Source organism: Apus apus, chromosome 1 (assembly GCF_020740795.1).
Source record: "Apus apus isolate bApuApu2 chromosome 1, bApuApu2.pri.cur, whole genome shotgun sequence".
NCBI lineage: Eukaryota > Metazoa > Chordata > Aves > Apodiformes > Apodidae > Apus > Apus apus.
The window spans coordinates 159,475,836-159,499,085 of record NC_067282.1 but is presented as its reverse complement, the minus strand read 5'-3'; the positions used below and the strand labels follow the sequence as shown (position 1 = coordinate 159,499,085).

At 38.2% G+C, this 23,250-nt stretch overlaps 1 protein-coding gene across 6 annotated transcripts in view; it reads right to left on the bottom strand.

The window, feature by feature from the left end:
• The window catches only part of EEA1 (early endosome antigen 1), a 253,947-nt gene that overhangs the window by 183,266 nt on the left and 47,431 nt on the right, over window positions 1-23,250 (bottom strand). For 5 of the 6 annotated variants that reach the window (XR_007889189.1, XR_007889190.1, XM_051616319.1 and 2 more), the window contains 14 exons: window positions 22,971-23,174; window positions 22,203-22,403; window positions 20,650-20,763; window positions 19,473-19,628; window positions 17,436-17,575; window positions 16,516-16,846; window positions 14,921-15,022; window positions 13,303-13,497; window positions 10,937-11,119; window positions 4,787-4,972; window positions 4,208-4,339; window positions 2,179-2,364; window positions 1,642-1,880; window positions 74-194 (listed from right to left, as the gene is read on the bottom strand). Coding sequence is in view for 4 of the 6 variants with exons in the window: in XM_051616319.1 (XP_051472279.1) it covers window positions 74-194; window positions 1,642-1,880; window positions 2,179-2,364; window positions 4,208-4,339; window positions 4,787-4,972; window positions 10,937-11,119; window positions 13,303-13,497; window positions 14,921-15,022; window positions 16,516-16,846; window positions 17,436-17,575; window positions 19,473-19,628; window positions 20,650-20,763; window positions 22,203-22,403; window positions 22,971-23,174 (2,490 nt within the window). In the remaining 2 variants the exon portion in view is untranslated. The remainder of the gene's footprint in view (window positions 1-73; window positions 195-1,641; window positions 1,881-2,178; window positions 2,365-4,207; window positions 4,340-4,786; window positions 4,973-10,936; window positions 11,120-13,302; window positions 13,498-14,920; window positions 15,023-16,515; window positions 16,847-17,435; window positions 17,576-19,472; window positions 19,629-20,649; window positions 20,764-22,202; window positions 22,404-22,970; window positions 23,175-23,250) is intronic. The other variant, XM_051616348.1, reaches the window with a different exon arrangement.

The window sequence follows — 23,250 nt, the reverse complement described above, 5'->3', positions numbered from 1 at the left end:
ACACAAATCTGAAATTCTCCTCATTTCCCACACAGCGAATCAGCAAGATTATTTGCTTCAAATCAAATTATACCTGTAATGACTGGTTTTCCCGGCCAAGTTCCTGCATTGCAGCAGTAGTGTTGTCCAGCTTTTTCTTCATTTCTACAAGTTTGGCTTGAAGCTTTTCAATTTCTCCCTCACTTTTTATACACCTGAGGCAAAACAGTAAATAGTCAGTTCAAAGCAAGGAAGGCAACATACACTGCCTCCTTTGGGCAGGTTGTCACGTCTGAGAAGTTGGTCTCATCAAATCCAGCCAAAAATATCCTTGCTGTGAGAAGTTCTTGGATGCCTTGGATGGAAAAATGTTCTAACAACCAGTTTAAGATTATCTGGCATTGCTCCCAAATATCTGTGGCTTATTAATACCTGGCATTACTCCCAAAACCAGGGACAGCACTGAATGCAGTCCATCAATACCAAACCATGAAAAATATCCCTGTGGAACAGGACACTCTCACAAACCAGCTGCAGCAGACCAGGTCAGAGAGCAGAGCAGAAAAAAAACCTTTTTCTTTTAGCAAAGCCACCTCCCATCAGCTGAAATTCAATTAACTGTTGAAAACCACATTTCAAGGGATGTTTTCTTGCCAAGCTGTAAACAGCTACTGGATGAGTTCAGCACAGTATGGCATGGGATTGCCAAAGAAAGAGGATCTCACTTGAACGGATCCCATTCTTTCCCAAGGTCTACAGAGCAAAACCCAAATCATCAAGCTTGATAGTATCAAAAAAAAGTTTTCCACTCTGCCTTCACCAAACACATCAGTAAATAAGGTCAAAGAAAGCTTCCTGTCTCACAGGTGTTCCTTCTACCCTTGTAATGGCTGCTTTCAGTAACTCCCACTGCCTTGCATGCCTCCTGCTACCCGAAGTAAAGGTGCTCTGCTTACCTAGGACTTAAATATATTGTAGAGACAATAGAACAACTGAAGAAAAGACAACCATAGGTTTTCAGGAGGAAGAAAATGCCTCCTGTGTAAACCTTAGCCCATCTAATCTAATTACACATTCAGTATCCTAAAACTGAGAAGTCCCTAAGCAAATTCTATGTTACTGGAGGCACTAATGAGTCACTTCCTGGCTTCTGGATGACTAGTGCATCTACTTTTATTGAGTCAAGGCAGAGAAGCCTTCAAGTGAGGGAAAAAGGTTATTTACCTCAGATAAAAGAAGCTCCCTCTGCCAGGTCTTGCATGGTTCACACAACAGATGCTGTGAGAAGCCACATCAAAGTTCAGAGGAGCCCAATGGATTTAGAAAGCTCTTACAGGTGGGCATAAATTTTCAAGCACAAGCACAGAGCGGTGGCTTTGGTGATAAGTAAGGTCCTGATAAGCCTGCCTGATTTTCTACACAATGGTCACACTGTCAAAGCCCTCAAAGAGCTCAGTTTGTTCCCAGCACCCATTGCTGTGCTTTGGCAAGGATCACAGAAGGTTGCCCTCTGGAAACTGCACCCACAGCCTAGGCACTTCGAACAACCATGGATCTAAATAAAGCATGCACAGAGAATCCTGAATCTACTGAAAAAAGTTTTCACTGTGAGGCTATCCATTCACCAAACTACGCTTCCACATAGTCATGACCACAGCTTACCTCTCCAGCAATGCTCTTCTCTCATCCTGATTATTCTGCACTGTTGCTTCCAAGACAGCAATGTCCCCACGTAAATCGTCCGTCTGCTTCTCCAGCTCGCTCACTCGCCTCTGACTGCTTTGCCACTCTTTCTTCATGGTAGCCAGGTTTTCATTCAGAGCTGTGACCTGCATGGTAAGCTTGGTCTCCTTCTCCTCATGTTTCCGGTTTTCTTCTTCTTTCTCTTTTTGTTCTGTGTGCTAAGAAAACAATGGAACAATGGAAAACAACCTTCCAAGTATTCTTTCCCTATTCCCTACATTTGAGACAAAGAATCTTACTGTACTAGAATCACTACTTTTCATCAACAAACTCTTCATTAGACAAGGCTGTCATCCCACTGAATCTTCCTGTACATGCCTCACAGATTTCTGACCCTGACATTTAAAAATAAATGTAATGTGAAACTAAAGTCAATTCTCTGTTACCTCTCTGTCCCTGAAAGAATCCAAATTTGTGTTCACAAAATAACAGTCTTATACTCTCTAACATACTAACCAGCTTTGCTTCAATTTCAGCATATTCTCTCTTCAGCTCCTCTTCTCTCTTTTTCAGCTGATCCTTGACAGTTTGCTGGGTTTTCTTCTCCTGTTCCAGAGCTGAATTCATATTATCTATTTTGCCCTGCAGCTCTAGTTTCTGTTGAATCAATAGTTGTTTTGCATCCTTGAGATTTGCCACATCCTGTTAGGATACAGAGCTCAAAGTTAGAGTAGCAACATTGAAAATTTACATTTAAAACTACTGTAGTTCTTTCCAAGGAAATGACAGCAATAATTTTTAGTTTTATCACTGCAAGAAAGGATAATTTTATATCACAAAGTATCAGTGATTTTCAAGATTTTCAACTTATACCTATATTATGAACAACATTCAATTTAAAAGATACATTTAATGTATGTTTCTACTAAAGTAGTGAAAACTGTTGGATTATTTTCTACAGTTCTTTGAAAAGATACATCCATTGTAATTTTTTAGAGTCTGTTCTAAAATTTACTTCACATTGTTCTGCAATAATGAGGTTCAAATTGCAATAATGAGGTTCAAATCTTCACAATGATAATGTAAAAACCAAATACTGATGGAAGAAAGCTAGTGTCTATTAGTCTTAAATGTATAAATAATTATCCTATGTTTTAAGTCATTAGGATGACACATTTGGTTTTTAATGTTACAGAAAAACAAGTAAAACTAATAAAACATTTTAAAATCCTGTAGTAGAACAGTTAGTTGAATTCACAGGAATAATTTTCTTTAACATTACACAGCCATGCATACAGGTACAATGGACTAATAGGGGTTTGCCAGTTTTCCACAAATCAAAGTTTCCATCATAAGTTAAAACTAAACCAAAGGCAGCAAGAGAACATATTCTGAGGACAGGGGAATGCCCTACAGATGTACGTCTATCCATTCCCTGGTAGGAGATGGGAAACAGTGTATGCCTTTAGGAGACAATTTCTGGTTTAGACTGATTGCTTGTAAGGAGATCAAGAGATTAATATTAAGCTGTCACTGGCGTGCACACATTTTATGTACATCTTTATAAATTTTCTTCTTTAGAGTAGAGATTTCAGGAAAGATGAGAATTATAATAGCATTTCCCGAAAATGCAAGAAAGCACTGGGCATCAATTGCTTGACAAAAACATAGTACAGACTTCTATCTAAAAACAAGAGATAATTTTCTAAACAGTCAAGAAAAAAAAGAACATATGAGACTGAAGATGTCATGTTACTTTTTTTTTATTGACATGTAGGGACTGTGCCTTCATTTATACTTGTGCAGCAACTTAAACCTTGTGTGCTTTACAAATGCAAATGTAAATCTTAGCAGTATAATATGGAAAACACAAACTACAGTCTTTTAGGAGTGTTTGCTTCTGAAGAGACTAAAAAATTACATATGTAGAATGTGACAAGAATGAGTTTCTTTTACTGAAGACTAAAAGTTATTTAATTAAAACCTCCACAATTTTACCCTTCAGAGACCTCAATTGACTGTTATGATTTTGGAAGAGAATCTTTTATAAGGCTCCTGACATTGTTTTTTTTGCTGAGTGTGACTTTTTAAGACATTTTAGAAACCACAGCACATCAAGGGAGTTTCAACCCTACCCCACATCCTTGAGAAGCACCAGATGTGCCTAAAATATCTGGGAAACTTCACATTCATGACACTTTTGGATATCTTTCTGCACTTCAGATTAGTCAAGCCAGGGTAGGCACAGTGAATCTACAGTGAAACAGAAAAAAAGCCAGGACATACAACCCATCTTGAAGCTAAGACAAGTTGTGTTGTCCTCCCGGCCAGGAACACTGGGCATCAGAGCTCCAGGATTATCACTAATCAAGTCAGCATTGCTCAGGAACCTCAACGAAATCTATGCTTTGGTTCCCTTACCTGTAATATTGATATTTACAGCAACCATCTTTGCAAAGTCATTCCAGATAACATCTACTGAGTAGGCAGATTAGTATTCTTAGCAGATAACCAACCACATGAAGACTAGTTTGTCTCAATATACCTTCTCAAATTCTTGCTTGCAGGCTCTAAGCTCTTCACCCAGCTTGGCACTTTCTTTTTCAAGTCTACTCCTTATTTCCTGGAGCTCTGTTGTTTTACATTTTTCATTAGCCAAGTCTTTTTCTTTCAAGATCTTGAAGGGAAATAAAAGGTGCTAGAAAAGTTACTACTTTCACATTCACAACATAAAAACACCAACCAAACAAAAAAACATCCAGGGCCAAAAACCTACTTGGAGGCTTTGTAATTAAGAGAAAACAACTTCCACATATCTCTGTCCACAGTTCATAGTGCAAACAATCAGCAACACATTTGCAGTTTTAGATTTAAAACTAATAATGTTTTTCCACGTCTAACCACTTAGAACAAATTAAGAGCCTATTTCAAAACAAATTAACTTCAACTGTCTGTTGAAAGAGGTTACTGCACCAGAGGCTCAGTAAAACTGCCATTGCTATGCACTACAACAGTGCTATGCTGCCAAAATATCTCTTGTTTAGAGATGTGACGGAGTTAATAAAGGATGTCTCTATGGAGTGGATGTGTCTAAGTGAATATTTCAAACAAGAGAGGCACCTACCTTGTCATTCTGAAGATCCTGTAACATTTTGGTCTTCTCACCCAGCTGCTGCTCCTTCTTTGATGCATCCTGCTCCAGTGTAGACTTTGCTTTCTTCAGCTCCTGAATCTGCTGATTATTGCTAGCAAGTCGATTTCTGCTGGAAACTAATTCTTCTTGAGCTAGAGCAAGTTTTTCTTCTGTGGACTAAGGACAAAGAGAGCTCTGCAAATTATCTATCAGTATAAGAGAATCAGATACTCAACTGTCATTGAAACAATTTCCACATGGAAAAATCTTTAATGTACATTTTGCTTCAAACTTTGACAAAGCAGAGTTACGGAAACTTGTAGGTTCTAAGGTCAACCTAAGTAAGAGAAAATTATCCCTATTCCAGCAGCAATACTGTACTGTACATATTCCAGCTTGCCTCCTTTCACAAAGAAAAGGTGAAAATGTAACAAAGGAGCAGAGAATGAAAGGTGACTAATTAAAAGAGAATGGAATTTGCTCACACAAACTTATCTTATTCTCTGGGCAAATCAACTGCTCTAGAACTCTAGCTGGTGTTACCAAAGAAGCAGTGAAACTACACTAGGAAGATTTCAAAAGTAATTCAATAGTATTTTTTTTAATGACTCAAGATGGTGCTAGGACAATCACAAAACTTTTGAATATCCTACAATGAAAAGTATAACTTAAAAATGCTAATATCAAGGTAAGACATTTCACATTCTCAGCTGCATAAGGATTTTAATCACAAAATTTAGACTTCCATTCAAAATACTCTACAGCCTATATTTTAAGTTGTCTCCTACTCTCCCCCCTTTCCTAGAAAAATAATTTGTATTTCTCTCTCTACAACACGTTGCAAAACCCCAAGGAACAACCTAAACTTGCACTCAAGGTTCATTCCATTTAAGCACAGAAAAGTCAAACCTGGGGGTTCTTCCTGAATTAGTATTCTGCAGGCTACTTTTTTAAATGCCTTTGGTCTAGGCAAAGATTGACTCCCCCTATAAGCATGTTGTTTCACAAAGGACCAATGCAAAAGAAAAACAGCAAACTCATCCTCCACTCCCATTAAATATTCAGTGTTTTATGGAAATTTTTGATGCTAAGATACAGAATGTTGAGTGAGGAGATTTACTGTTAGTGACAAATGTATTACCTTCAGTGCATCAGTATGGATTTAAATTGTTTCAAGATAAATTAATTTTGAAACTCTTACTTAAATGCTAATCAAACCTCTTGTTGAAGGCTAGTGATTTTGAAATGAACAATAAAAACACAACTTTGACTTCATTTAATTATGCACATGCTTTAGCAGCTTCCGTGTTGATTTAAAAACAAAGTGAATTCTGCCTCCTAACTCTTTCTTGCAATGTCCAAAGTGTTCTGCCTGCAGAGTCAGACTTAGTTTGAAACGCCAATGATGGCTCTCAAAAGGCTCAGATTGGCTTTTAAAATTAATTTGCAGATAAATAATTTTGTTTTGTTTCTGAGCTACTGGAATTTAATATGTAATGTTGTAAAGTGTTAACTCAGAAAATAACTCAAGCAAAATAGAAGGTGCATTTGCAATTTTGAGCTCGGAGCAAAGTGCAACTTTCAGAGAGCAAAATTATCCCTCTGCTCCACTGTGGGCAGTGTAGTACCATATTTCCAAACAGTGAGAAAGGACAGGAAGCGTAGCAGCATTCTCATAAAACACCTTCACAGGAAAACCCAACAGCCTGCAGTTTTAGAAAGAAGCATAATAAAGACACAGCTTTTATTCAAATTCCTTGCCAGTAGAAGAAATGTAATTACATCCAATTTGTTAGCACAAGATGATGAAATCTGGCTATGAAGTGGACAGTGACACCCAAAATAGACTTACCTAAGGGATATTACTCTCCCAATGGCCCCTCCCAAAGTGCTTATACCGGATGGGTTATCCCATTGTGTTTACACCTGGGCTAAGCAAATGTGTACGTACTCTGCACTGTATTCTGCATAAATGATTCTATGATTCAGTAGTTCCTAATACAAGAGATGTGGAACTTCGTATACAATTTAGCATACTATAGCTTACATATACAAGTGTCTCTTAATTGTGCTGTGATTAATAAGGATGCCTACCTACCTTAACTGGGAAACTATTCAATATAATTTTAACAGTAAATGCACCCTGTATCTATTTCTGCCTTTCTTTCTGCTTTGGTCAAAAGTACCTTGCAGCACTCTTTCAAATTAGAATAAATCTGGCACATGATTACATGTTCCAGTTATTATCCTTGCTCCTCACTTAGTCTCTCCACTGAAACTGTAATTCAGCCTGATTCTTCAGGTCTTCTGAGAAGCATGCACTTTTAATGCAAAATCACCTTTCAAAACATCTGATGCCATTTACCTTAATTAACATTCAGTTTTGCAATTGGTCCCAGAATATGATAGGTGTTCTCCCAACAAGATAACCTCAACCATCTGACTGCTCTTTAGGAGGGCAAACAAAACTGAATGCATAGAAAAAGTACATGCAGAACTAAATAAGGCAACCTGTGTTTGTTTTTGTAAATAAAACAGATCCTAATATGACCAGTATAGAGCTCGAGTAAAAAAATAAGAAGATAGTCTGATTGAGTATAACTTGGGCTGTTGCAGTGCAAATGATAGTGCCAACAGCAGAACTAGCTGGGTGTTAGGACCTGGATTCCTTCCACTTAAGTGGAATTTTAGTTTTTGTGTCCCCTGTTCTTCACACCCTGAATCTAGCCCATGAGAAGAGATGTGAAATTATTCACAGATGATAACCTGATCTCTCTTCCCTTCCTAAGAAGGGTTAGAGTGACTGTAGGCAATTCAGGTTCCTGATTTACAGATCAGAAGTTTGGCAGCATGAATATTGTGTCCCAGGATCTCCACTGAAAATACTCTGACAGTTATGACAATATTGGAGGCAAAGAAACATTCTTTTGAGAACACAAAGGAAACCAGGACTGACTACAAAAAGCACAAATGCCGAGACTGTAGAATACTTGGCAGAGCCTAACAGAGCTGGATTCACACAATGTTCACACTAACTCAAAATCAAGGCAAAAATAAGAGTTCTGCATTTTTCTTAATTCTTCTATATAAAAAAATGCCTTTTCCACAAAAAAAAACACAGTAAATATTTTGTATGTGTATACAATAAACACTTATATATATAAAAAAATATTAAGTGGTATTTTTTTTATTATATGTATTCTTTTTTATCAAAAACTGTAGCTTTTGGAAGCACTCAAATCCTACCTTATTTCTTTTTCCAGTCACATAGACAAAAACACGAGTGCTGTTAATAGATGGTGCATTTTTAAACCAAAGTAAACTTGCAGCAAATAGTATCCATAAAATTATAACTGCATTCTCACTTCCTGTTTTGTTCCAACACTTCTCACGTTTCCTCTGCAAGCCTTACAGCTTCAAAGTTTACATCTGGGTACTGTTACACAGCTAAGATCTTCTGTTATTGAACCAGAAACTAGGATTCAGCCTTGCCGGTGAGGAGCTGCCCGCTCTGCAGCTCTCTCTCAAGCAATGCTCTATCTCCAACTCTAAAGCTTCCCTGAAAGCATTTGCTGACCTTTCAATCACACCTCAGTCTCCCCGCTGGAGCTGAGCCAGCTCTCCTAACAGTGACATTCCGAGCAGACGCCAGCAGATGGTGCTCTGTGTCCGGCCCAAGTCCTGCCATCCCTTTCCAGGGAACAGACCCACCACCCTACTCGCCTCACTTATATGCTGTACGGCCTGTCACGATCTATCCCGACGCCTGAAACCTCAGCCTCACCAATACCGTAGTGCGACACCATATGAGGATATTTAAGCTTCCCCTTCTAGCATTTTTCACTAAAGAAAATCTAGCCATGCCTCTCTCTCCTGGGCAACACTGGGCATCAAACCATGCTGACTCAACACAGCTGTGCAGGGAGTTCATACCTCTTCTAAAAAGCCTGCACTGAAAGAAACCCAAGCTCACCTTACATACAAGTTTTGAAAACTTCTTCAACTTCCTACTAGTAAGTTTAAGACCTTTCTCTACCTCAGACCACCCACCAGCATCAGTTCCTAACTTCAACAATCTACAGTTTAGCTCAAATTCTTTATGTTTACTAACTCACCTAAGTCAAAACACAATCCAGACAACTGACTGTGAATTGGACTATGAAACTCTACCATAAAGTTCTTCTGACTTGAGTGGTATTTTGATATTCAGGTGTCAAGACTAACATGATTACCCTGAGACTTTCTCAACATGCTTTTTCCTTTGCGGTCTTCTAAGACAAGTTATCATCACTGCTTCTTCAGGTTAACATTGCAATAAGGCAGCCCATCCACGATTAAAGATCGGCTTCCCAGATTTTCTCTCTTCGACATTATACAGAAAAAAGCGGTGGCAAGCAGACTTCACTAACCCTAAATTAATGCTTTTATTTTATTTTATTTTTAATTGAGCAAACAACCTCCAAGTTGGTACATCCCTTCGATACTGAGGACCCCAATCTTTCTCAGTCTCCACAGTGACTTACATAATAAACCAAGTTACCTGACTGCTCATCTTGAAAATCTTGTTTTCCCATTGCCATCACCTTATTTTACCTTTTTTGCATGGATGTTCTCTCTCCCTTGCTACCATCCCCATTCAGGTTTAAAAGCATGTGGGACACATACTGTCCTATTTTATACTTGCCAGAACTAGAAGTCATCAAAAAGGTTTAATAACTTATTCAGAGCTATTTTTGCAAAGGAGTGATACTTAAATTAAAACTATAGCAGAAAACTCCGTTATTGAGCACACCCAATGCTTTTATGGGTCATTACATTACCAAATGTTGATCTAAATGCACTGCAGGAAATTAAGTTACAGAGATACGTGCTATAGTAATGAATTATAAGACAGAGTATTTTTAAACCATCTTTGCTTATTAATCATGCTGAACTTCTTCACAATTTCACATTGCAATTCAGCTAAGAAACACTAATAGGCAAAGCTTCTGTAACCTGCAGGGTAATATGGCAGGCAATCTAATGCTGCTGGGGAGGAGTATGATTAATATAACTACAGTGGCCTATATGTAAGGAGCTATTTCTCTTCTTAAAATAACCTGGATCCTAGAGTATGGCTAGGGCTCCAAAATTCACACATGGGCCTATCTGAAACAGCCAAAAGACCTTTAACAATTTCAGCGGTGGGACTGAAAGGCCTCCACCAGGACAGCTGAAAGAAGGCTCTCAAATCCAAGCAGTCATCAATGGCTCCTTTTATACATAATGAAGCAAAGAGAAGATGGTATCTAAAATTATTCAGATGGTCTGTCCTCCCAAAGTGCCTATTTCTCTCTATAAACTTCAGAGAAGCCTACAACAGTGTCAGACAGACACAGACAATGCTGCAGTGGGATTCATCTCAAGTGAAAAATGCCAAAGTTGTTTTGCCAGTAGACAGTCTCCCTAGCACAGTATGTCCTGGGACTAACTGGAGCATTGGCTTAGCACTGACATAAGGAGGGGAGCAGAAAAAAAGGACAGAAACATCTTTGCTGACTGACTCAACTCCCAGCAATACCTCTTTGAAGGCACTGCATCCTGATACCAAATCAGAAAGGTACAGCTTAGGAGCAGCAAAGGATTAAGTTAAGATACCTGTATTCCAGGCAAGTCCCTAACCCTAAGTGTTTTTATTAGTTTGACATCTCTGAACACTGACAATCAGCCAGGAAGAAGCAGAAGGGGAAACGACACAGGAAAGGACTGACAACTAAAATTCTAGTTATTTCATCTACAAGACAACAATTACCTGCTGAAAGAAAATTTACCCTAATTAGCTGTGCTGTTTAAATTAGTGGAAAGCTACAGTATATAACAAGAAAAGGCAACACAAAAAATTAACTATAAAAAAAAAAATAATCTTTCACTTTGCTGCTGCACAAATGCAAGGGTAGTTCAGGTAAACTGGTAAAAACCCTGGCTTTACAGTAGTTTCAGGGCATTCTTTGTTCCAGTGTAAGGGATGCAACAGCAGTGAATTCTATATATAGAAGATCTTCCCCCTCCCGCCCCATGCAGTTCTTGCACTGTTTCTTGGTCTATGAATTTGATAAAAATAAATTACTAAATCACATATGACATTAAAATTACTCTAAGTACCTTAAGGTCTTGCCTGGTTGCCAGCAGCTCAGACTCTTTCCCATAAAGGTCCAGCTGCAACTTCTCCAAGTTCTCCTTATCTTTTTCATGGGTCTTCTGTAAGTCTGCGAGCTTGACTTTCTCTGCTTTAAGCTCCTGTGCTGACAAAATAGACTGCTGTTGCAATTTATTCTCCAGTTCTGCCTGAAAGGTAAGCATACAAAGTTTCAATAAAGTTACAGACAGGAAAGTAAGCTTAATCAGTTTGATAAACTGCATTTCTACTGCACTGTAAGACTTTTTTTCCACTTACGAAATAGCAGTTCAGTAATCTGATGTGACTTTACAGTAGTATTATATAACTAATTTAACACAAAATTTAATTCATGTCAGAAGACTAAGTGAAACACATTAAGACCAAACATTAAAAAAAACAGCTAATGTTTCCAAGTCCTAAAGTTTCCGCATACTGACTGAAACACAAATAAAATAATGTAACAAAGCAGCCAAAGCTGGAGCAACATTTCACAGTGCATGGAACACACAACATAACATTCATAACATAACATAGGAAATCGGGCAAGGAAGGTAAGAGACCAGCATGGCTGAGTCAAGACCTGCTGGTCAAACTAAAAGGCAAGATGGACCTACACAGGGAGTGGAAGAAGGGACAGGTATTCTGGGTAGGGCATAGGGACACTGCCTGGTTATGCAGGGATGAGGTGAGGAAGGCCAAGGCACAGGTAGAACTGAACTTGGCAAGAGATGTTAAGAAAAACAAGAAGGGCTTCTACAGGTATGTAAGCCAGAAAAGGAAGGTTAAAGAAAGCTACCTCCCCTGATAAGCCACAGTGGCGAAATGGTCACAACAGACAAGGAGAAGGTTGAGATTCTCAACAACTTTTTTTCCCCTCAGTCTTCACTGGCAGCCCCTCTCCTCACAACTCGCATGTTGACGGTCCACAAGATGCAGACTAAAGTCCCCTCCACTGTAAGTGAAGATAAGGTTCATGGCCATCTGAGGAACCTAAGATATACAAGTCCATGGGACCTGATGAGATACATCCCAGAGTCCTGAAGGAACTGACAGATGTAGTTGCCAAACCACTGTCGATGATATTTGAAAAGTCATGGCAGTCAGGTGAAGTCCCTGGCAACTGGAAGATATGAATACAGGCTGGGGGAAGTCACACTTGAGAGCAACCCTGTGGAAAAGGACCTGGGGGTACTAGTGGATCAAAAGCTGGACATGAGCCACCAATGTGCAGTTGCAGCCAAGAAGGCCAACTCCATCCTGGGCTGTATCAAAAGAAGTGTGGCCAGCAGACTGAAAGGTGATTCTGTCCCTCTACTCTGCCCTGGTGAGACCTCACCTAGAATACTGTGTCCAGCTCTGGTGTCCCCAGCACAAGAAAGATATGGACCTGTTGGAACATGTCCAGAGAAGGGCCACGAAAACAATCAGAGGGCTGAAGCAGCTCTCTTATGAGGACAGGTTGAGGGAGTTGGGGTTGTTCGGTCTGAAAAAGAGAAGGCTCTGGGGGGACCTCATAGTGGCCTTCCGGTACCTGAAGGGGGCATACAGGAAAGCTGGGGAGGGTCTTTTTACAGGGACTTGCAGTGAGAGGACAAGGGGTAATGGTTTTAAGCTGAAAGAGAGATTTAGGTTAGAGATCAGGCGTAAATTCTTCAGTGTAAGGGTGGTGAGACACTGGAACAGGCTGCCCAGAGATGTTGTGGGGGCTCCAGCCCTGGAAGTGTTCAGGGGCAGGTTGGATGGGGCTCTGAACAGCCTGTTCTAGTGGAAGATGTCCCTGCCCATGCAGGGGATTTGGAACTCGATGTTTAAGGTCCCTTCCAACTCCAAAAATTCTGTGATTCTGTGATTCCCTCATGTTGTAAGACATTTGAACTCTTTCCATTATGGTTTATGAGCTTCATAATGTCACTCAGATAAATTCTTTTGGTATAACTAGAGAAAACTTGCTTTAAAACTGCCATGGGCGTTCCAAAACATTGTAGAGTTTGTCTAAACTACTTTCAGAAAACTCTACTGCTTTAAAGAAAAAGGCAGTTCTTGCCTCATAGCATGCTCCTGAAGCAAAATAAACACATTCAACCTAGCTATTTTTATCAGTTTATTGAAACTAATTTACTAGAGAATCCATATTTCAAGCACTGGTTCTTCTTAGTTTATTATTGTTGTTGTTGATGTTGTTTCTTCCATATCCCACAGCATCTGAAGAACTTGTTTCCACATCTACACATTATCATTTCCAACAACACTACAGCAAACAGCTGTTTATCACAAAGATATTGACATAAAAGCTGCAGCATTTATCAGAGACATTTAAATTCATTTTCTTAAAGGAGTAAGAGAGTCTCACCTTTTCTAAAAGTGCAGTTTTTAATTCAGCTTGCAGAGTCTCACTATGTTTTTTCTTTTGCTCAAAAGATTCCTTTAAGTCTCTCAGCTTTCCCTGAAGATGGTGCTCGCTCTTTTCTTTCTCTTTCAGAAGACCCTGAATTTCCAGTACTTGTGCTCGTGCTGAATCAAGTTCTATTGACAACTGCTTAGAAATCTGTATTAAAAAATATTAAATAACTATCTAATTTTAATTCAAATCACCATTTGTAGACACCTATTTGTACAACTGCCTATTGAACCATGTGGATGGCAAATCAAGTACTTTAAAATCAGACAGTTTCACAGATTAAAAAATGGTCAAAGCTGTTAAAACTGAAGGTACAGCCTCAGGACATCAGCTCCCAAAAGACTGCTACAAGTTGGGGAGAATCTCTTGATTGTAGGAATCTGAAAGGCTTGCCCTATTCTACTTTTCTCTAGGTATCTATCTGCCAGAGACCAGATAGATATCAAGCCACACACTTCTTCCCTCCTCTTACCTTTTCGTAAAGAGCTGCAGATTATTTGCAGCAATCAGATTCCAAGCCTGCTACTGTTATTTCTTGCACACAGAAGATCATGCCAAAGTACCACTGCTGCTACTTCCTGCTTTGTTGCTAGGTGGTCCAATACTGGCAAGTAGATTTAGAAGTTAAGAGCTACTGTAACACATTGAACTCACCTGTTAGTCCCAATTTCCTACCCTTAGAACAACTGCAGACTTCTTTTTCACCATTTGAAATTGAGAACAGGCAACTTTTCTCCAGCCAGCAGTGGTCTGAGGTCTCCTGCTAGTATTAACTGCAGCAGGTACCAAACTCATCCTCCTGCACTTGCCACAGAGCACTGCAGTGCTTCTGCTGAAGGAGAAAGGAGCCAGGGGAGTAGCAGCAGTAGCCACTGTGCAATTATCATCACACCTGTACATCTATAAACCCTCTTTTTCTGGCAGTAATAGTCCATCAGTCCATCAGCCTATGTCCACTGATCATATCTTTCCCAATTCCTTTAGGGAACAGGTAACAACTTGGGTAAAAAAAAATCCATGAAAGCAGTTTAGGCATTCAGGCTGCCAGCTGGACTACATGATTTTGCAGTCTGAATGCTCATTTTTAATAAAAAGTACATTTAGTCCTTATGCAGTCACAGCAATTATACAGGTTTGCAAAAGCAACTAAATCCTTCTAGGATATCTGAAAATGTCCTGTCATCCACGAAGAAAACAGACTGATTAGGCCTGAGACTGAAACAGATCAAAGGATACAAGATAAAAACTTGCATCATTCACAGATCATATGTATAAAAAAAAAAAAAATGAGGACATGGTAATATAAAATAATTGGTTCACTAATGGAAAATCCTGAAGGGCTAAAATCACCCACTGAGCTATGTGGGACAAAGAGAAGTGGATCCTGTATTTTAAAACTTCACACTAACATCTTGGAAATTTTTTTTATCACTTATTTCAGTGCCCCAGGTAGATTACAATTTAAGAGCTGCAACCTCTTTATGTCTCACCAGGCAAAACTGAAAAACTAGTATTTGAATCATTTAATATTATCGATTTCTATGTTTTTGAAACTAAGTGGACAGCTTACCCCCTCCTTTTTTTCCAGTGAGTTTTTCAATTCATTCCTCTCTTTAGCTACAGACTCTGTTTGTACCTGGAGTTGTTGTTTTACTTCTTGGCAGGATTTTTCCTAAAAAAAAAAAAAAAGAGAACAAGCAAATATTTCTGTGAGCTTCTTAGAGCAGGTATCAAGCACTTTTTGCAGGATCTACAAAGACTTGAAAAAACACACTTTGCTTTTCAGTGAAGAAGCTTTCCTTCTCAGTTGCAGACAGATTTTCAGCTAAAAACTTCTCCAAACTTTAAAAGTGGCAAACTTAAGATGAACACAGCTGATAGCCAGTACTTAACAAAGGCAGCCATGTGGCAAAGAGTTTTTCTGATTAGGGATAGTGTCCCTATTTGGAGCTGCTGTAGGCAGCCTTTTTCCTTCTCATGGGAAGCAGTAGGCTCACCACTCTCCTCAGGATCCAAAATTTCTTGATGTTCTATAACTCATGAGAAAATACCTTTGGAGAACTTGTATGCTAATACAACCACATTTTAAGCCCAAATACTATGCACTTAAGACAGTGACAAGCCTCCAAGTGACTGCAGAATCAGAAGCAGAATCTGGACTCCTATCTTTAAGTCTAAATTGGGGAGCAAATCCTTCAAGTTTTTAGGAGAAACAAATATTTAAACAGCAGTAACTAAGTAAAGCAAACAAAAAGGCTTATCTTACAAAGGTGAAACAGTAAAGGAAAAATGTTATTTTTAACTATGAGCAAAATTTTTTTTAGGTCAGAATAAAAGCAGCTATGAACAGATTCTGGGAAATGGTGACATGTAAGACGAAAGTGAGAAAAATACCACTACCACCATGTCTGAGGTAGGGGTGTCAGAACAGTTGTGGAAGAAAATGTACAAAACGTGTAATGATAGGGTGCTCATTTGTATCACCAACAAAGCAAAAAAAAGAAGGAAAAAAATATGTATTCTAAGGCTACTAAGAGTTCTCTCATTATGGCAACAGGTTGCTGTGGTGGTCATGTACTTGTTGCTGTCTCACCACTTGGGAGACCTCACTAGTACTTTCACAATACCTTAAGCCAGACATCTCCCCAAAATGGCTGACAATGTTAACTCTGTCTTGCAGTACAGGGCCTTCCAGGATGTCCAGACAAGCATACAGGAAAGTTTTATATAAAAGAGTCTAGAAAGGAAACTAAAAAGGCCTCAGAAAAACAGCAGCTTCCTCAGTATGGTGGCACTTGGGCAGAGGGCTTAAAGCTGTACCTTGTAATAATAAGATGTATTTTTTAAAAAGGGCCTATTTCTCATAAAATTGTTTCACCACTTCTCTTCCACATGGTTTTCTTCACTCTATTAAAGGCATTCAGGAAGGAAAAAGAGAGCCTGTTCTGTGACATGACTGACATTTAAGAAGTGCAAACAGCCACACAAAAAATGTTAAGGTAGGCCACATGTATGAACAACTGAAAATCATTATCTGTTTTTCCTTAAGGTAATTAATTTCCATGCGTTATCATTGTATATACACTGTTTTCAGATAGAAAGCAAAGTCATTTAATCAGATTGTAAGTACACCAAGCTTCATGTCTAATAAAAGAATCTACGAACCATTTCTGCCATAGCTGATTTTCCTTTTTGTATTTCTTTTTCTAATTCCTCCTTTCTTTTTTTGAAGGATTCTGAACTTTTTGAGAGCTTCTCTTTGGTAGCTGTAAGGTCCTTTAATAGACTGTCCTTCTCTACTTTGACTTGTTGCAGCTCTGATGTTGCTGCTTGCATTTTACAGTCTAATTCTTTGAGTTGTTTACTTGTATCTTGATTTAGTTTATCAAGATTTTGTTTGAGGCTGGCCTTTTCCTCCTCCTGCTTTGAAATTTGCTGTTTTGCTTGTTCAAGGGCTTCAGATTTCTTCTGTAAATCTGATTTAGCATTAGACATCCTGCAAATACAAAGAGAAAAATAAAGCGGGGTTTTTTTTACATTGGTCTTCACTAAATGCTTCTATTATTTAATATATTACCTATATAACTACTTCAAAGAATACCTTTTTCTTCTAGAACATAGGCATTTTGTCTCTCCAATGAAGACATACCAGCAACTCTAAATATCGTTTTGAGATGGACTGTTTTTCCTCAAATACTATGAACAGAAAATATCCCTTTGCTGCTTATGTATAAATTGCAAATTAGTCTTTGAAAGCTTCAGAGCTGTGGATATTTAAAGTTGTACCTCAGTACACCGAACTGCTCAGATACTCAGCTGACAACCGTGAATAAACTCAAGAAGTGTATTGAATCACAGCAGTCAGTGATTCACAGGAGACAAGATGGCAGATGGAGTCTGCATAGCTTACAAAGTCAAAGAAAACAGGTGGGATACAGCTCAGTTCTGGTCATAGAGGGAATACATCAGTTTTATCTCTGACTTCAAGAAATCACAGGAGAGAAGAACAAAATTTCAGCCCACATCCAAACCACTCTGGCTTTATGTCTGACTCCGGAAAGTACTATAACACAGGAAATGCATACGCTTCTCTTGATGCTTCCAGTTGTTTACACAGCTCTGCAGCCCGGAGGTCTAGTTCTGTACATTGCTGTCGCTGCTGCTCTAACTCCTGAAGAGCTTGTTCTTTGCTTGCTTTCGCATCAAGAAAGTCAGCTTCAAGTTTCTGAGACAGAAAAACAAAAAAGTTGGAACCATGAGAACACAGCCAACAAAATAAAAACAGCAATGAAAAGCAGAAGTCAAGGTGGACTGTGAGTAGCACTGACTACAGAAAGTCTTAAATGTAAAAAGCAGTCACATTTCTCACACACTATCTACCTAATTCAATAGTTTTCTATTTATCTTGCACTTTTTAGTTCCTGCAAGTCTCTTGCTCCACCAAAAGCAAACTGTTTTGGTAAAACATTCTGAAATCACCTTTAAATTAAATGCCAAGCAGACATTTTACTGCAAAGTAATAGATAAACTGCAGAAATCTTTGAAGAGCTTATTCAAAACTCCTATACAAAAAAAGGCCATACACAGTGCTCACAGCTTTGGGGCCAATAACTGCTGAAATACGTAGCCCAAGAACTCTGCCACTCTTCTAACAAAGACACAAACTGCAGCTGTAAAAAAAAATCCTACTCTTGCCTGGAAGAGGGTTTTCTTGTTTTGTTTTTAGAAGGTCCTTGTTCATCTACATTGAGTACAAAGAACACAGGAGTCTTCAGGAAATAGGCACTGCTTAGACTATTCAACGCACTGGCTCTTATAAGGCATTTCTGTTTTCATGCAGTGGCCACAAAGCAAAATGGCCAAGTTTCTCCCTGAAAATTCCTGAGGGCAGGAATTTGGTTTCTCACTTTTTTTTTTTCCTTTTTAAATACCATGTGTTCAACAGGAATAATCCTGAAGAATGGTGATAACACCAAGGTTTTATACATAATTGCATTCCTGTTGACAGCCTCAACAACCCTGCTCAGTTTCACACTTCAGCTTCCAGGAACCTTGTAAAATCTTGTGGAAGCAAGCACTGTATCCCTACTACCAGCATTTGTTGGTCACTTGTGAAATTTTAGTAAAAGGATTAAAATTAAAAACACAAATGAAAACTAATTAAAAAAAAGTTTTCAAAAGAAGAGAGATGGAAGCACAAAATAATTACAGTGATAATGAAAATGTATGACTGCTTTATTTTTTAATAGCACTGGATTTAAAATTTCCTAGGGGAAAACAACCTTCCTTCTCTTTTATAGGGCATATAAGCTAGGAAAAGCACCCAACTCAGTCTTGAGCACAAAGACTGCTAAGCTCCCTCAAAGCATACAGACAACACTGCAAAACCAATTCTGTAATGCTCCTAAGATCCCTGTACCATGTGGTTTTATGCACTGTGAATTTTGACCTCCAAGAATGCTTACGAAATATTGAACAAAAGTTAAAATCTGAATTTAAAAGCTCTCAAGCATTAGGACTAATTTGTATTCTTAACTGAAAATATTAGTATCTCAACACACCAAAGGGTTCTGCAAACCCTCTGCCAGAATAATGTGTACAGAAAAACTGACTCCAGAAATAGAATGTAAAACTCAAGAGGAAAAACACTGATAAAAAATTCTTGATAAAAAGCATCTGCAGAAGCCTACTGACAAAACTTTAAAAATAAATCAAACCAGACAGGTAGTGTTAACCTGGGCGAACCTATGTAACATACAGCCCCTGCTACCATTTGTAGGGTGTCTAAAGTTGAACTTGAAGACTCTAATTTAGGGAAGTATTCATGTTCCCTCTCATAGCACCTTTCAGGTAGTGCAGAGGCTGGAAGAAGCACACACAGAGGAAAACAGCAGTACACTGGCAATGCCCTAAGCCTGTCTTCTTAGAGTGATATGCAGGCATGGAGGAAGAGCAGAACAGGATTCAATGGTTGATCAGGAAACACTTGTGAAAAAAAAAACCTACAAAAGTGGTATTGCTACAATTCTTCCCCCATAGTTTGAGCACAGCTTTTCACACATACTACCAAACAGCAGAGAACATCAGTTTCTATAAGCTTCGATACTGTGTTCAATACAAACCTTAAGCTGTCCTGCTAGCTCTTCAGTTTTCTGTTCTAAATAAAGATGTTTCTCTTTGTACTCTTTAAGATTGGCTTCCAGCTGAGCACAGTATTCCTGCTTGTCATTCAGCTTAGCTGTAACCTGATCCAACTGAACACTGACCTTATTTAACTCCTGAAGTAAAATTTAAAAAAAATAAATTAAAAAAATGAGGGTTGTTAGTTTTTAAATAACTTCCAAAAAATTACTAATGTCACATATGCTTTAATCTAACATGTTCAAATTAAAAAGGAACAAAAATTTTATTTATTATGCGAGGCAGAAAACTGGGAGGGCAAAAACCTTGAGAAAATTCTTGCTGTCCTCATGAAATCAAGTACTACTGAAAAGGAAAGCAAATACCATGGAAACAGTCAGCTCTCCACATACCAGAAATTATTTCAAACCACTTGGTTCAACTCAAAACAACGGAATTTCCGCATGAGACATGAACACATCCACCTAGTAACCACTATGATGACAGCTACATCAAAGCTTGTTGCTCTCCAACCAAGATGGTTTCTAATTATTAAGTAATTCTTTGAGAGTTGCAAAAAGAGGTCTTCTGTTTACAGCAATTAACTACATTCCTAACTTAAAAAATGGTGCTATGTTAGAATCTCTTAGATGTTTACATGAAGACCATAGCAGCACTGATTCCAGCACAGCAAATACTTGATTCAGCAGCCAGTGGAATGCTTCACTAGGATTAACACACTTTAAAAACATGCAGTCTTAATAACAGTCTTTTGGGTTTACGTGTCATTTGGCACATAGATACTTATTTCTGAACACAGGTATCTGATTCTGCAATAAGAATTAAAGAGCTTTAACTTGTACGTAGTGCATTCTACAATCTTTTCTTCATAACACACAGGTGAGAACTGAATTATACCCCAAAAGGACAGCTTAGAATCTGAACCATAATCCCACAGCAAGGAGTGGATTACCAAGGAAATTCTTTGCACTGCAAAATTTATCTGGTTCAGATCACAGCAAAAAGAACTCAATACATAACACATGGTTAAAATATCCTAAACTATGACTTCCAAATGCACATTCACATGTTTATTTAGTTTGTAAACTGACTATTCTTAGGTTTTTAAATATTTTTTTAGGTAACATAGAAACTTTAGTTTTAGATGTTGCTTATAACCTGTTGCTTATCTTGCAGTGCATGCTGGGCAGTGTCCAGGTGATTCTGAAGGTCTGCTCTTTGAGCAGTTTTCGATGCCTCTGCTGAAAGTAGCAATTCAGTCTTTGCTTTTACCTGAAACACAAATTGTACTTTACTAAAACATCTATTCTACCATAGTTCATTTTATTTTTTTCACACTTAGCAATAAGTTTAATAGTAAAATGAGTAGTTTCATGTGTGAGTGTTAAAAAAAAAAAAGGAAGAAAGATTTTCAAGGTTTAGATAAATATCAGGATTTTAAGCCCTAGTTAGTTATTTACTATTTGGAGCTAAAAAAACAGACAAACTAAAAGACAACCAACAGTCCCGCTCATCTTCTATTCTAGGAAAATATTTTTACTTACTAACAAGGAACAATGGGATAGACTTACTGCATTCACACCCATGCATACCTCGATAACCTCAGCATATATGCAATTTGAGGGCCTCCAAAATTTTTAATAGCAAAAAGAATAAGAAACACAAGAACATGCTTCTACATGCAAGCTGTCTTTCTCTGCTTCTATCTGCCTGATAGGGAGCAACCTCCCTTCCTTCCAAAACACCCAATCAACAAAATTTAGAAAGTGGCTATGAATGGTGGTGCAGAGAGGCAATATTCAGGGTCACCTGCTACTGTGGCTTACTGTTTCTCTCCCTAATAGAAATGCTACTTCTCTGAAGACTGTAAGGAAGCTCACATTAACTTAAACAGCAGTTACAACAGTCCATAGCTTATTCAGTTCGACCTCTGAAGTCTTGGTGAATAAACAGCTCAGATAGCTTAGCACAGCCCAGTAAAAACATCACAAAGCTACACAGGAGGAAGTTCCTAGGCCTGTTTGGAAACTGAGCAACACTAATTCAAAAGATTAATCCAAGAACAACAGTACTAGCTGCTCCAAGTGTACTAATGTAAGAATTGTTGATCAAACTAATTCTTTGGGTTAGCTAAACATAATTAGCATCTTTTAGCTTAAGTAGCACTTAGGAGTAGCAGAGTCCACATTGAATCCAAATTGAGGAATTTCCTTTTTTAGTAAATTAAATTGAAACAAGGTGGCCCACAGATTTTGTATTTGCTTGTTTTTGACAAAAGTCACCATCACAGGAAATTTCTAGGCAACAACAAGATCTTAGTGATTTGACAGACTTTCACTCCGATGCAGAGAATCCAGGACTGATAAGAGCAGTGTTTTGGATTGCTAATAATTACAAATACAAAAAAAAGATGCCTGAAGGAGAGTTTTCCAGACTCAGTTATGAACTTTGAGGGGTTTTTAATTTAAAAATCAAACAAAACCAACAAAAGCAATATAGACAAAAACAACACCAAAAAGCGCAACACTTGCCATCTATTTTTATTCTGAATCCACTTACATTTTCCTTTATTTTATTTGCCTTATTCTACTTAATTCTTCTGTTAATAGAAATATGCATTTTTCCCCAAATTGCTTTGTACACTATCTGGAGAGAATACAGAAATCACAAGCAGGATTTATCATCACCAAGACAGTACAGAGTTCCCTTACCTGTACATCAAGTTGTGAAACTTTCTCTTTACTTTCATTTAGCTGGCTGGTAAGTTCAGTGATGTTTGCTTCCAGGGAGAGCACACGGTCCTGAGCAGCTCTTAGATGTGCCTTCTGCTCTTGCACTTGCTCGTGCAAATTCTCTTGAGCTTGTTTATGACTTTCTGATTGATTCTTCAGCTTCTCTGTCAGCTGAGTTACCTGCAGTGAAAAAAAAAAGGAGGTAATTAAAAGAGAAGACTAGAACAACATGACCAAGGAAGTCATAAATCATTTTAATTTTAGCATGCCTTGTCATAAGCTTTGGAGACTCAACACTATCACATTTCCTTTTCTGAACTATTAGAGTAAAGCTACGTTGTAAACAATACCAGAGTTTAAACAGGTTACCAGTTAAAAATGGAAGCAAAAGGGATTTGTCAATTCAGCCTTACTGTAACAAACCCAAAATATTAAGGAGACAACAGATGCAGGCTAAACTGAATTTTGGTGGCGAAAGCAGGAATTAAACTTCTTTTTATAATATGTGAAACAAACACATTTTACTAGCATATGTACGTAGGAAACATCTAGCAATTCCTTCCCCTGTGCTGATGGCAATGAAGTCACCAAAAGACAAGTCCTGTGAAATTTACAGTAAGACCTTTAAAGTAAGTATCAAGATAAAGCAAAGTACAAAATATATCAATGTCATATCTGATGAGATAGAAAAAAGGAAACATGATACAATATGATTGAGAGAAAAGAAAGAAGCCTCCAAGTTCTTACCTGTATTTGCAATGCATGGTTTTTCTCTTGTAGCTGATTAAGAACTGCAGTTTCTCCTTCACCAGCTTGAATTTTTGCATACAAGTCCTCTCTTTCCTTTTCTAGCAGAGAGATGTTGTCTTTGCTTTTTTGAAGCAAAGCCTCGAGGTTTTGAATTTTTTGGTCCTTATCTCCAATTTGTCGCAGCACTTGCTCCAAATCATTCTAGAAAATTGCATAATAGCTTCCTTAGTTATAGGGACTTTAGAAGTTATTCCTAATGCATAAAATGTTGGATAAA